At 36.7% G+C, this 13,677-nt stretch overlaps 1 protein-coding gene across 1 annotated transcript in view; it reads left to right on the forward strand.

The window, feature by feature from the left end:
• Positions 1 to 403: 403 nt before the first annotated feature.
• Positions 404 to 13,677, forward strand: part of DPH6 (diphthamine biosynthesis 6) — a 192,470-nt gene continuing 179,196 nt past the window's right edge. The window contains exons 1-2 of the mRNA XM_082737745.1: positions 404 to 2,405; positions 6,013 to 6,107. Of these exons, the coding sequence (XP_082593871.1) occupies positions 2,107 to 2,405; positions 6,013 to 6,107 (394 nt within the window). The 5' untranslated portion in view covers positions 404 to 2,106. The remainder of the gene's footprint in view (positions 2,406 to 6,012; positions 6,108 to 13,677) is intronic.

Below are 13,677 nucleotides of genomic sequence, written 5' to 3' on the forward strand. Positions count from 1 at the left end.
ATATTTAGTAGTAGGTCACTTGTAACCTTTTGCACCCCGGGGCCAGCATCCAAGGATAATTGACTCTTATTAGCCAGAAGAGATGGGGCTGCTTTCATACAGCAGAGACAAGGAAGAATACATGTGGAGCCTGGATGATCTACTTGGGTGCCTCTTGGTATCCCCTTGCCCAGTGGTAACTGTGAATGGACACATGCAACAACCCCAGACTAAGAAGGGTGTGAGACTACAGTCTACTACAACCCCTTAGGAATCAATGTTTAGGTCATTATCACCTTCCTTCCTCAATTCCCTTTCTCTGATAATAAGAATATCTTCTTTATCCCAGGTAGAGAAAGGAGACCTTCTACAGGGGAGTTTTACTTCCCCCCTTTTAGGAATAAAAAGGAGGGTCAGAGTGCCCTTCCTGCATCTACTATTTCTCAAGTGCCTTTAATGCAAAATAATCAGTATGTTGAAGTAGCATATTTTGGGGTAACATGCTCTGAACTCCTCCTGTCTTGTTACCTTTGTTTGTAGGGTCTAATTGTTCCTGCTGCTCATTTCTGCCCATCTTTTAAAACCTGTCCTCATTCTAGTATTTACCCTGTTGGGTTCAACTCATGGGGTTCTTGCCTTATGCATTACCTAACTTGTTACTTCCAAAACACACCCTCTTGTATTGTGAATATCTGTTTAATGTGTTTGTCTTATCTCCCCAAATAGACTACAAACTCTATAAATACTTGCCTCCTTTGGTAAATATTCACAAATGCCTAATTTTAAAAATGCATCATTTTAGATGCTGAAACTGGTATGCAGATTGTCACAGCTGTAGTCACTCATACTAAGAGTACAGGAGTTAATGAGAACATTATAGTATAATTAACTGAATGATTGTTATATTCTGGGCATCATTCTAAATTTTTTTACATATATTATTTAATTCATGACTTTGATATCATCCTTCATGGTTTTCTTTCTTTCACATCCCATATGTAATCTATCCAACTCAATTAACTCTATCTTGAAAATGGACCTGGACTCCTCCTATTTCTCACCAAATTCACTTCGAGGCTCCATCATTTCTCTTCTCATTACTGCATTAGCTTCCTAAGAGGTATATATCCTTAGAACAGCATAGCATAATCGTTTTAAAGTTTTAAGTTATACTTCTGTTCAAGACCCTGTGGTGGTCACTGACTTCACACAGAATAAAAGACAAAGTTCTTTGTGGCTTATATGACCCTATGTCATCTTCCTCCTCCCTTGATAACAAGAACCTCAGCTCCCATTACTCTCTGACTTGTTTGTTCCCACAATGGCCAGCCTTGTTCTTCCACAAACACATAAAAGATCCAGGCCCTTGGCTCTAGCTTTTCCTCCTGCCTGGAGCACACCCCTAGTTATACACAGCTAACTGTCCTCTTTTAAGTTGGCTCAACTCTCACCTTCACAGTAAGTCCCATCTTGCCCTTTATCAACAACTAGCTCTTCCGCCTACTCTTGAATCCTCCCTACTTCCTGAATCCTTTTTTTTTTTTCATAGTACGTATTACTTTCTAATGTACTGTATAACATTTTTTAAACTGTATGTTGTCTGCTCTATTTACCCTATATAAACTCCAGGATAATGAGCCTTGTTTTATTTATGGATGTATCCTAAAGAGCCTCAGTCAGTGCCTGGTACATGAGAGACATTCAATAAAAACTTAGCGAATGAATTTGGAAGCTAGATTTTCTTTCTCCAGGGCCAAAAAGGCTGTTCCGGAAGGAGCCTTCTCTGGCTTCTCAGCTTTTGTACTACGCAAAGGTCCAAACCCCACGGAACTTCAAGGTCAGGGGGCTAGTTCCATAGAAGGCTAGTTCCATAGAGGACATAGAAGGTCAAAACAAAAACAAAAAACCACTAAAGGGTGCAGTTAGTTTTTTGCAGGTGGCTGAGGAAGTAAAGGCAAACTTCCTCTCCCTCTGCACGTTCAAAGTGTTTCAATTTGCAACACAAGTGACTTTGAATATTCTCCTACCAAAACAAATCCACTCCACTGGCCACCGCACTAGGGCCCAGCGACGCGGACCCTGCCCTTCCCCGAGCAGCTTCAATGCCCTCACTTAGGTGGTCAGGCCATGCCTAAATATCAATCTTTTCTGGGCCAGGAGGTTCCTGTCACAGGGACAAGCCGCCGATATGGCGCGTCTTCTCCGGCCAGGCGTCCTGCAGGTAGCCCCAAGGGTCGCCGCGCTGGGCCGCTGACAGGCGGCGAGGCGAACACCCGCGCGAGGCCCCGGCGCGCGTCACGGCGGGCCGCGGCGGCGGCTACCGCTACAGCTACGGCTACGGCTACGGCGGCGACTCCCCGGCTCCCGCCCCCGCCCTCCGCACGCACGCGCACTGAGCCCAGCATGAGGGTCGCGGCTCTGATCAGGTAACGCGGCGCCGGAGTGGCCTTCCTCCTCCCCTGCTAGTCTGTCATCTTTTCCTGCTGATTGGTGGGAGCTGCAGCCGGCGCTTTCGGTTGCGCGGAAAAGAGAGTTTTTGTGGGAACCGCGTGTCGGGGCATCCAGCGGCTCCTCCCGGTCACAGGAAGAGGCGGAGTTTTCAGGCCATTGCTTGGCCCGGCGTGTCCCGCCGCCTGGGACTGGCGCTCGTCCTGTGTGCCTGTCCCCGCCTCTCTCTTTTTTCCTGGCCCTCAAACTTGGATGCACAGGAGGAACTTTAAAACCCACCCATGTCTGCGTCTCCCGCCAGAACGCTGGTTTCACTACTGTGACACGGCCCAGGATTTCATTCTTAAAAAGTGTGATGGGCAGTGACCTTTGAGAGCCACGGCTTCACTCAGTTCTCTACAAGAGTTCCTTCAGTCTTTCTGCTCGGTCCTTCGGGTCCGCCTTTCTCTCCCGAGGCTGTTAATAGCTCCAGGCCCCTCCCACTTACGGCCACCCCTTCTCACCTGATTAGGACAAAGGTGTGTTTTACCTTGGGCTCAAGTACTGGAAAAGGGTCTCTTCCCTCGGGGTTAAGGTGGAATTGTGTTAGTTTTATCCTAGGTCTAATTGCTTTTGCTACAGACACCTTAAGTGCTTTTAGATTGACCTATGGTAACGTAGTCTATTCCAAAAGAAGTTTTAAATCTATAGTAACGCATTATATTTAGGTGTCTCAAGTAAGTCCTAAAATAACTAAAGACAGGTCAGTTTAAATGTTTCCAAATGCAATCTGTAAGCTGAAGCAAAAGTACACTTAGTAACATTAAAAAGGGACTGTAAACTGCAGTACTTGAATATTTGATGAGGTTTGGACCTGTACAGAGTATCTGAAATACACAACAAACCATGTTTTCTTTTGTAAGCCCATTGAATATTTCATACACGTTTTTGTTCAATGTCCTAGTTAATTGATACTGGCTAACAATAGTGACCTATTAAGAACTCTTGATGTAACATTTGAATCCCTTCTGTAGTGATTGGAATATTCCAATTTATTTTACTTCAGTGCCATTTTGGGGACTCTATAACGTCAAACTAATTACTGTTATTCAGTAAATTTCTTCCGTAAAGTAAGTGATTAATCCCTGACCACTGTGGTCTTCATTTGATCAAATAGACAAGAATAAAAAGTAGTTCAGGAAATGAGTAATTCACATCATATGTGATTTGCCTAAAGTTTAGCTATTGAAGTAAGACACAGCAACTGAAGATTGAGATCTTGGAAGGAAGGATAGAAGATTGCTGTAATCCATTACAGTAAATATTCAGTAATGTGCATATATTACTCTATTATAAAAAAGGAAATTACTTAAAAATGGCAATGTTGGAAAATTCTTGCTAGATTGTAAGAAATATATATAAATGTATAAATGTTAGGAGAATGAATGCTGTAAGTATGAATATATAACAATTTTATATATGAATATGAATGCATACATAATACATACATTTATATGAATATACATTTGAATATATATGAATTTAAACTTAAATACAGTGGATCTATTTGTAATATATCTTGTGTGTGTGTATGTGTACTAAAATGAGAGATGGAATATGTTTGTTTGCTCTAAGGAGTAAGTGAAACCAAGATTCTCACAATATCTTTAGAACATAAAGAACATTGTTCTCCTTATACACAAAAGATTGAATTAGTCAGTTTTACAGTTGAATGACAGCTTGAGGACTAGCTAAACCATTCTCTAGTTTTATAATGAAGCATGTACCCAGGCACATTGAGTAACTGCTTAGTATACCAGAGTTGGGAACTAAAATTTCAATCTTTTATAGGACTTCTCACCTAACATATGCTTATGTACTTTGTAATATTCTGAATGTGAGTAAGTTACTCAGCATTCCTTAAACCTTTTGTTCTTAAAATCTTTGTTGGACACTAGTGTTCCATAGAACACAGTTTGAGAAATAACTGTGTTTTTTTGTTGTTTTTTGTTTGTTTGGTTTTTTGGATTTTGTTTTGTTTTGTTTTTTAGATTTTATTCATTTATTTGAGAGAGAGAGAGAGCAGGAGCAGGGGCAGAGGCAGAAACAGACTCTCAGCTGAGCAGGGAGCCTGATGCTCGGCTTGATCCCAATACCGTGGGATCATGACCTGAGTCAGAGGCAGGCAGATGCTTAACTGACTGAGCTACCCAGGTGCACCTGGGAAATACTTTTTAAAACCATGTTTGAGATTTTAGCACATTTTCAAGTGAATTATAAAGCTGAGTTCTGATTGTAGATGATGCCCTTTAATCTTTAGTATTCTAAAGAATTATAATTGTGGTTGTATACCTGTTCATCTTTGATGTTCTAGATATTCTAAAGAATTAGCCAAATCTTTTTGTCTTGAGAAAATAGAGCAGTGAAGTTCAATAGGGAAAGTTGTGGAAGCTATAATAATGGCATATCAGAGTCTGAGAAAAGGGAGAATAATGTATAATTTTACTGTGCCTCTCAAGGTCTCCCCATGAGAAGTTCTGGAACAGTAGTTAATGATTTGATATAGTAGAAGCAAATAAATGTTGGGAACTAAAATATAAGGCAAAAGGACTAGCTTTTAGGACGAACAGTCTCTTTTTAAAAGTTTCTTGGCCTGTGAATATATCTATTTCCTGTAGATACACTTGCAGATTGTAGGCAAAAATTAGAAAGAAAGGGAAGGGGGAGTGGGAAGAGAGGCAATGATAAGAAAGGAAGAAATATGTATAGTGAGAAGCAATAGAGTTTAAACCAAAATAGAGGTTGCCATTCAACCTTGTTATAGATGAACTTGTCATAGAGGTTGCCATTGACATAAAGGTTGTCATTCAGCCTTGTTATAGATGAAACTACTTGTCTTGACTAAGTTATATGCCCCTGCTTTCAGTAGATATGGTTTTAGAATTTACAAGTTCTTTCAATCTGTTTATTAGCTCTAAGGCTCAAGCATACCCTGCCAGCATCTGGATAGTGATGGCTAAAGTACTAATGGTACTGATGTTTAACTTCATCAGTGTATTTTAGCATTTTGTTTTCTATCTCTACAGAATGTGAACCCACCCAGTACATCAAACTTTGTCATTAGATTGGATCTCAAATCTTTAATTAGATCCTTTAGTTGGTGATGGTCGCAAATTGTTAGATTTCTGACAGGAGAACAGAATAGATCTTTTTTCTGTTTTTCCATAGAGAATTTCATCTGAGGAATATATATAATAGCTCTTTAGCTAGATTGTAAAATGAAATCATTTTTAAAAAATTTTTGAAGCCCTTTGTATATAAAGGAAAGCCACTATTATAAACCAAGTTTACTGTATTTTGTTGAGAGTGATCTTTGATAATGGCACATAATTTCATAAGCCCTTATGAATAGTAGCCTTATACATTCAGATTCATTTGCTCAGTTTTCTTATGTGATGGAAATTACATGTGTTTTTTTTTGTGTCTTAATTGTATAGCAGCCTCTCAAGTATTCAGAAAAGTTGAGTAAATATATTTTAATATCTAATGATTCTATGCTTAATAATGGTCAGTAACCTGATATTTATCTTTTTATTTCTTTTTTAGTGGTGGGAAGGATAGCTGTTATAATATGATGCAGTGCATTGCTGCTGGGCATCAGATTGTTGCTTTAGCAAATCTGAGACCAGCTGAAAACCAAGGTAAGTGCATACCTTTAATAGGAAGTTTTCTAAAGGACTGGAACTCCAACTTCATAATTGCATTCTATTGTGTACAACACGCAAAGACAAAAATAGAACTAATATATATTTAGCACCTAATTAGATGCTAGGTTCTATGCTAAATGTTTTTAATTACGTGTCCTTGATCTTCATAAGAACTCCTAGAGAGCATTATTAGACAAGGATACTGAGACTCACAGTTTTATAAATTTGTCCAAGGTAGATAGCTAGAACAAACTTGCAGAGCTGAGACTTGAACCCCTGAATCAATCTTCAGCGTGTACTGTTGTTCCTCCATAAAACTCCCAAGTGTTTTAACCAACACACAGATAAATAAGATACAACCTCTAGGAGCTTGAGAAGTAAGACATATATTGATAAATGATCCATCTTAGATGTAAGCTAAACATGTAAGACTTGAGAGAGGCATAAAGCAACACATTTCTGCTTTTTATTTGCCCGTGATAACAAGGATATCCAGAGATAATTCACAGACCTCATTTTAGCTGTGTTTCTCAGTTTTCTTCCCCATGAAATTTCCTTTATCAGAAAGTTGGTTTTCCCTGTGTCCTTATCGGTGTCCAAGTTTCCTCTATGGGCAAGGACATGAGTCTAATGGATTAAAAGGCCACCCTAATGATCTCATTTTAACTAATCACATCTGCAGTGAGCCCAGTTCCCAATAAGAACACAATTTGAACAATGGATGTTAGGATTCAACCTTCAGTAATTTCTTTTATTTTTTGAGATCCGACTGACACAGCATTATATTAATTTTAGCTGTACAAGTTAATGATTTGGTGTTTGTATATATTGCAAAATGATTACCACAAGATTAATTAACATCTATTGCCACATCTGGTGGGTTTTTTTTTTCCCCCAATTAGAATTTAAATAAAAGAAAAATATACACCAATTTGTGTTTTATACTGTTCTATTATACCCATATAACTATAGATATTATCTGTTAAGTATAATAGGGAGAGATTAACATTTGTCTGACTTTATTTAAACTGCTTCTCCACATGGCTCTTCTAGTAAGATCTTTTTATCATCCCCTTTACTCAGCTTTTTTCAAGACCATGCTTTTGCTCTATTGTTATTTTAGGATGAATTAAATGAGTAGTATATGTGAAAACACTAATTAGAGTTCCTGGCATGAAGTAAGCATCCAGTAAATTTAGTTGAATCTGAATCTAGCTCTAAATATGTCCCTTTTTTCTTCCTTCCTTCCTTCCTCAAGGCTGCCAGTCTGTTGAATTTTTGTTTTTATATCATTTTACAGTTGTTGTCTATCTATTTTGTCTTTGGCTTTTATCCCCAAATAGATTGCTTTTAAGATTCTAGAGAGGAAGGTCATATCTTCTATGTTTCTTTTCTGTACCTTCTATGTTTTAATTGCACCTCAGCACTTGGGACAGCTCTGTGCCTCTGGTAGGCATTTACTCTGTTACTGGTGTGGACAGATGAATAATGACCTAACTAGAATTAGGCCTGGAAGAGCAAGCAGGTATTTCAGTCAGATCCTTGAAATTTCTTTCCTTCACATTTTAAGACCCAAGTAATGCTGAAAGTGATGTGGGAAGACAGAGGTTAGAAATATTTTATAGGAAGAGAAAATGGGTCTTATAGAGGGTCATGGGGAAACACATACTCTAGGATTTTGCATTAGGATTGCAATGATGAATAATAGCATTTTAGAAATGTGTGGAAAATGACCTTTTTTTCTGACTTTAAATGATAAAGAGAAAACTTTTTGACTAAGGGTGAGTGGGAACATCCTGGAACTTCTGTATTGTAAAAGAAGAAGCAGAATTTTGTTGTAGACTTATGTTCTATTTATCAAAGGGAAGAAATTCCCTTACTCCTTGTAGCTAATCGGGCAAGTGGGTTTTTTAAGCTTTCTGTTTGGGAGGTCTTGATATTTAAAAGGCAGAAGTTTGTATCATATATAATACATACAATGATATAATTTCCCTTCCTGGAGTTTCGATCTTGTCTTAAGCTTTTCTACTTGAATTATTATAGTGACTTTGTACTGAATCATTAATGTATAATCTTCCATGTCTCATGGTTCACTGGCAGGATGGGTAAAATGATAAACAAAGTGTATCTCTAAATTATACCTCAGAATGGTGTGGAGACATTTACTTAGAATACTGTTAGTGAGAAAAAATTCAATAGTAAATGGAATTAAAATCTTACGAAGTAAAGGCTGGAAAATCAGCTGAAACTAAAGTAATTGTAGTGGAAGAGAATAGATGGTTGTGGGTTAGTAGATGGAAAGGGTTTAGCTAATCTTGATTTAAAGTCAGCAGGAAGTTGGTGGATTGTTGAATGTTTCATTGATTGACTTTTTCCCCTGTCCCCCAAACATGTTGCAAAAGAAATCTTAATGAGGAATAACTGGTAGAGAGGACTCCAGTATAAAACTTGTTAGAGTGAATTCATGGCATGGGGTTTTCAATGGGTAGTCTGAAAAGGAATTTATTCCCATCAATGGGGATAATGTGAACTTGTCTTAAAATTCACAAAACCATCTCTTTATGTAGTAGGAACTTTTGTGGCATGTTAATTGAGGTGCTTCAGGCAACAGGGGAGCCTTTTGGTTTTATCTGATCTCATAGCATTGTTGAGTGTAGGTTCCATTAATACAAGTTACATTGTGGTTAGGACTAAATGGAGCCTTAAAGGAAAATTGTTTTCTAGGTTTTTGAAGTCAGTAAAATGTTGTTGTTGTTCTTTTAAGATTTATTATTTATCAGAGAGAGAGTGAGACAGAGGTAAAGAGTGAGAGCACAAGCACATGAGCAGGGGCAGGGTTGGGGGGTTGGGAATTGGGAGAGGGAGAGAGAGAATCCCAAGTAGACTCCCCATTGAGGACTGAGCACTGAGTCAGACAGGGGGCTCAAGACTGAGACTGACAGGAGCTGAAATCAAGAGTCAGATGCTTAACCCACTGAACCACCCAAGCACCCCAGTCAGTAAAATGTTGTAATTACTAGCTGACATCAGGAGGTTTCTTGCTCAGAAACTCAGAATTCTTTAAATATATAAATTCAGTTGTATCAATATACTTTAAAACTAATACATTTATAGATACAGTCTAAGTCTGAGATGGGATTAAGCTGAAAGGTTTTTAGGTGACTTTGGCTATATCTGTACTTCCTACTGTGGCCAGGAATAGACAGTTACATAATAATAATGCAAGTACATGGAAGCCAGTATGATGTGTGAGTTGGGTTCAGACCTGGTGGGCCAAAATGTGATGTCATGTGATGATGGTTTTGAACACAGAAGGGGCCCTTAAAATACAGTTTTTCATCCCTTTTTGTAGATTATCCTTCATACTCACATTCACTAGATATTCTTGTCATATATGCATACATACACGCATCCATACATATAGGTCAAACAAATTGTTTGTGACTTTTTTTTTACTTACTAACATAGTGTGAACATCTCCCGTGTCATTAAGTATTATCCCATCACAGCATTCCCTAGGTATCGTCTTTGAAACACAGATACCTGATGCAATGTAGTCTTCTAAGACCATTTCAGAGATCATTCATACTCTCCCCTTATTGGAGTAGCTTAAAGCACATTAGCCTAGGAAGAATTCAGCAAAGATACCTACTTAACATGGTTCTCTCCATTTTTAATAAAGCTATTTGATTGTGGAATCCTTTTTGCATCCAGTATCTATTAATATCTCATGCGATTCCTATTCTATAGAACACGCTTTAGAAAATGCTCCTTCTTCATTTGCAGCAACATGGGTGGGTCTAGAGGGTTAAGTGAAATAAGTCAGACCAAGATAGACAAATATTATATGATTTCATTTATATGTGGAATTTAAACTGGACAAATGACCAAGCACAAGAAAACAGACTCTTAAATGTGGAAAACAGCTAGTGGTGGTTGGGGAAGTGGGTGGAGGGTGAAATGGATGAATTAGGTTAAGAGATACAGATATATTTATCAGATCAGGTTGTAAAGCACAACATAGTGAATATAGTTAATAATATTGTAATAATGTTACATGGTGGCAGATGGTGACTGTGTTTATTGTGGTAAGCATTGAGCAATGTATAGAATTGTCAAATCGATATGTTGCACACCTGAAACTAATACAGCATTGTATGTGAATTATACTTCAATAATAAATTAAAAAAAAAAAAGAAAATGCTTTTCTTCAAACTTATATTAATGGTTGCATAGTATTTCATTATGTGAATACACAATAATTTTAGTGTATTGTGAATAATGTTATGATGAATATTTGCAAATAATATTTTGTACATTCATGATTCTTTTTTCTAAAAAGTAAATGTAGAAGATCAAAAAGTCTGATCCAATATATTTGTCAGTTTATTTGTATCATCAAAAAGTCTGATGTAACTCATTTATTTTACCTGTATCAGTATTTGTGGACTCTTGTGACAACCATGATTGTGTTATTGCTTAGCTTAAGTTATGTTTCTGTACTCATATTTAACTAACAATATTGAATTTCATTTTCTTTTCTAAGATAGACAATTTTATTTAAAATATATTAAAAAACTTATGGCTCCACCTGAGATATGGTAACTTTTTATTATTTTTATTGGGATATATAACATATAATTGGTATATATAACATACTAGTTTCAGGTACACAATGTAATAATTCAGTATTTGTTTAAACTACAAAGTGATTACCACAACACATCTGCTTACCATCAATCACCACACAGTTGACCACCTTCACCCATTTTGCCCATCCTCCTTCAATTTCTTTTCCCTCTGATAACCACAAATCTGTTCTCTTTATCTGTATGATTTTGGTTTTGTTTTTTGTTTTTTTTCTTTTAAATTCCACACGTGAGTGAAGTCATTTGATATTTTTCTTTCTCTATCTGACTTTATTCCACTTAGCATAATGCCCTTGTGTGTAGCAGTATATATGCCACATCTTCTATATCCGTTTGTCCACTGATAGAAACTTACATTATTTCTATATCCTGGCAATTGCAAATAATGCTGCAGTGAACATGGGGGTGCATGTATCTTTTTGAAACATTTTTGTTTTCTTTGGATAAATACCCAGAGGTAATTGCTGGGTCATATGGTAGTGGTAGTTTTAATTTTTTGAGTGATCACCATACTGTTTTTCCGTATTGGCTGTATCAGTTTACATTCCCACTGGTAGTGTAGAAGGATTCCCTTTTCTCCACATCCTCTCCAATGCTTGTCATTTTTTATCTTTTTGATAATTGCCGTTCTAGCCAGTATTCAGTGGTCATTGTGGTTTTGATTTGCAATTCTCTCATAATTAGTGATGTTTAACATATTTTCATGTGCCATTTGGTCATCTCTATTCTTCCTTGGAAAAATGTCTGTTTAGATCCTCTGACCATTTTTATTTGGATTGTTTGGGTTGTTTTGTTTTGCTCTCAAGTTGTATACATTTTTAAATATATTTTGACTATTAACCTCTTATTGGGTATATGATTTGCAAATATTTTCTTCCATTCAGCAGGTTCCTTTTTCATTTTGTTGATAGTTTCTTTTGCTGGGTAGAATCTTTTTAGATTGGTTTGGTCCCATTTGCTAAGTTTTGCTTTTGGAGTCAAATCCAAAAATTCAATGCCAAAACCAATGTCAGAGAACCTACCATCTGTGTGAAAGAAATTGTAGAACTATTGTGGTTTCAGGTCTTTCATCTATTTTTAATTCTAATTTGTTCGAGTCTTTAATCTATTTTGAATTCTTTTTGTATATGATATATGTGGTTTCATTCTTTTGAAAGTGGCTGTCCAGCTTTCTCAGCACCATTTATTGAAGAGATTATCCTTCCACAGTGTGTATTCTTGGTTCCTACTTTGTAGTAAAGTAATTTAACATATATTGTGGATTTATTTATGGGCTCACTATTCTTTTCCCCTTATCTATGTGTTTGTTTTTATGCCAATACCATATTGTTTTGGCTATTATAGCTTTGTAGAACAGTTTGAAGTCAAGGAGCTTGACACCTCCTTGTTTGCTCTTCTTTCTCCAGATTGGCCATTCAGGGTCTTTTTGTGGTTCCATGTAAGTTTTAAAATTATTTGGTCTAGTTCTGTGAAAATGTCATGGGAATTTTGATAGATATTGCATTGAATCTATAGATTGTTTTGGGTAGTATGGACATCTTAACAATGTTAATTTTTCCAACCCACAAGTATGGAATATCTTTGCATTTATTTGTGTCCTCTTCAGTTTCTTTCACCAATACTTTATAGTTTTCAGTATGCAGGACTTTTACCTCCTTGGTGAGATTTATTTCTAGTAGGTATTTTATTCTTTCTGATGCAATTGTAAATGGAATTACTTTCTTAATTTCTCTTTGGTGGTTTGTCATTAGTGTATAAAAATGTGACAGACTTCTGTATACTGATTTTGTATCCTGCAACTTTTCTGAATTCATTCATTAGTTCTAATATTTTTGTGGAGTCTGTAGGGTTTTCTCTATATAGTATCATGTCATCTGCAATTGTGACAGTTCTTCCTAATGTGGACTTTTTAAAGTCTTGCTTAATTGCTGTGTCCAGGGCTTCCAGGACTATGTTGAATAAAAGCAATGAGAGTGATAGGGTACCTGGGTGGCTCAGTCAGTTAAGCATCCAATTCTTGATTTTGGCTCAGGGCATGATCTCATGAGTTGTAGGATCAAAACTCGTGTTGAGCCCTGTGCTCATTGTGGAGTCTGCTTGAGATTCTGTCGCTTCTCCTCTCTCCACTCACACTCTCTCTCTCAAATACACTTTTTAAAAAAAAGTGATGAGAATGGTCTCATCCAATCCTAGAGGAAAAGCTTTCAACATCTCACCAAGTATGATGCTAGCTGTGGTCTTGTCATATATAGCCTTTATTACGTTGAGGTACATTCCCTCTATATCCATTTTGCTGAGAATTTTTATTATAAATGGATGCCAAATTTTGTCAAATGTGTTTTCTACACTGTTGAGGTGATCATATGATTTTTAGCCTTCATTTGCTAATGTAGTGCCTCATGTTAATTAATTTGCAGATGTTAAACCATCTTATTACTTTGGAGTAAATCTCACTTGATCATAGTGTATGTTCCTTTTAATATATTGTATTTAATATATTATTGAATTCAGGATGAGAATTTTTGTGTCTGTGTTCATTAGGGATATTTGGCTGTTATTTTCTTGTTTTGTGGTATTCTGCTCTGGTTTGTTATCAGTGTAAAGCTGGCCTTGTAAAATGAGTTTGGAAGTATTCTTGAGGTTTGTTTTTTTTTTTTTGGAGGAGTTTGATAAGGATAGGTATAAAACCTTTTTTTTTAGTTTGGTAGAATTCACCAGTGAAACCATTTGGTCTTATGTTATTTTTTGTTTTTGATTCCTGATTCAGTCTCCTTACTAGTTATCAGTCTCTTCAGATTTTCAATTTCTTCATGATTTAGTCTTGGAAGACCATATGTTTCTAAAAACATTCATTCTACATTGCCTAATTGGCATATAATTGTTCTTAGTAACTCCTATGGTCCTTTGTATTTCTG

The sequence above is a fragment of the Mustela nivalis genome (assembly GCF_964662115.1).
Source record: "Mustela nivalis genome assembly, chromosome: 6".
Lineage (NCBI taxonomy): Eukaryota > Metazoa > Chordata > Mammalia > Carnivora > Mustelidae > Mustela > Mustela nivalis.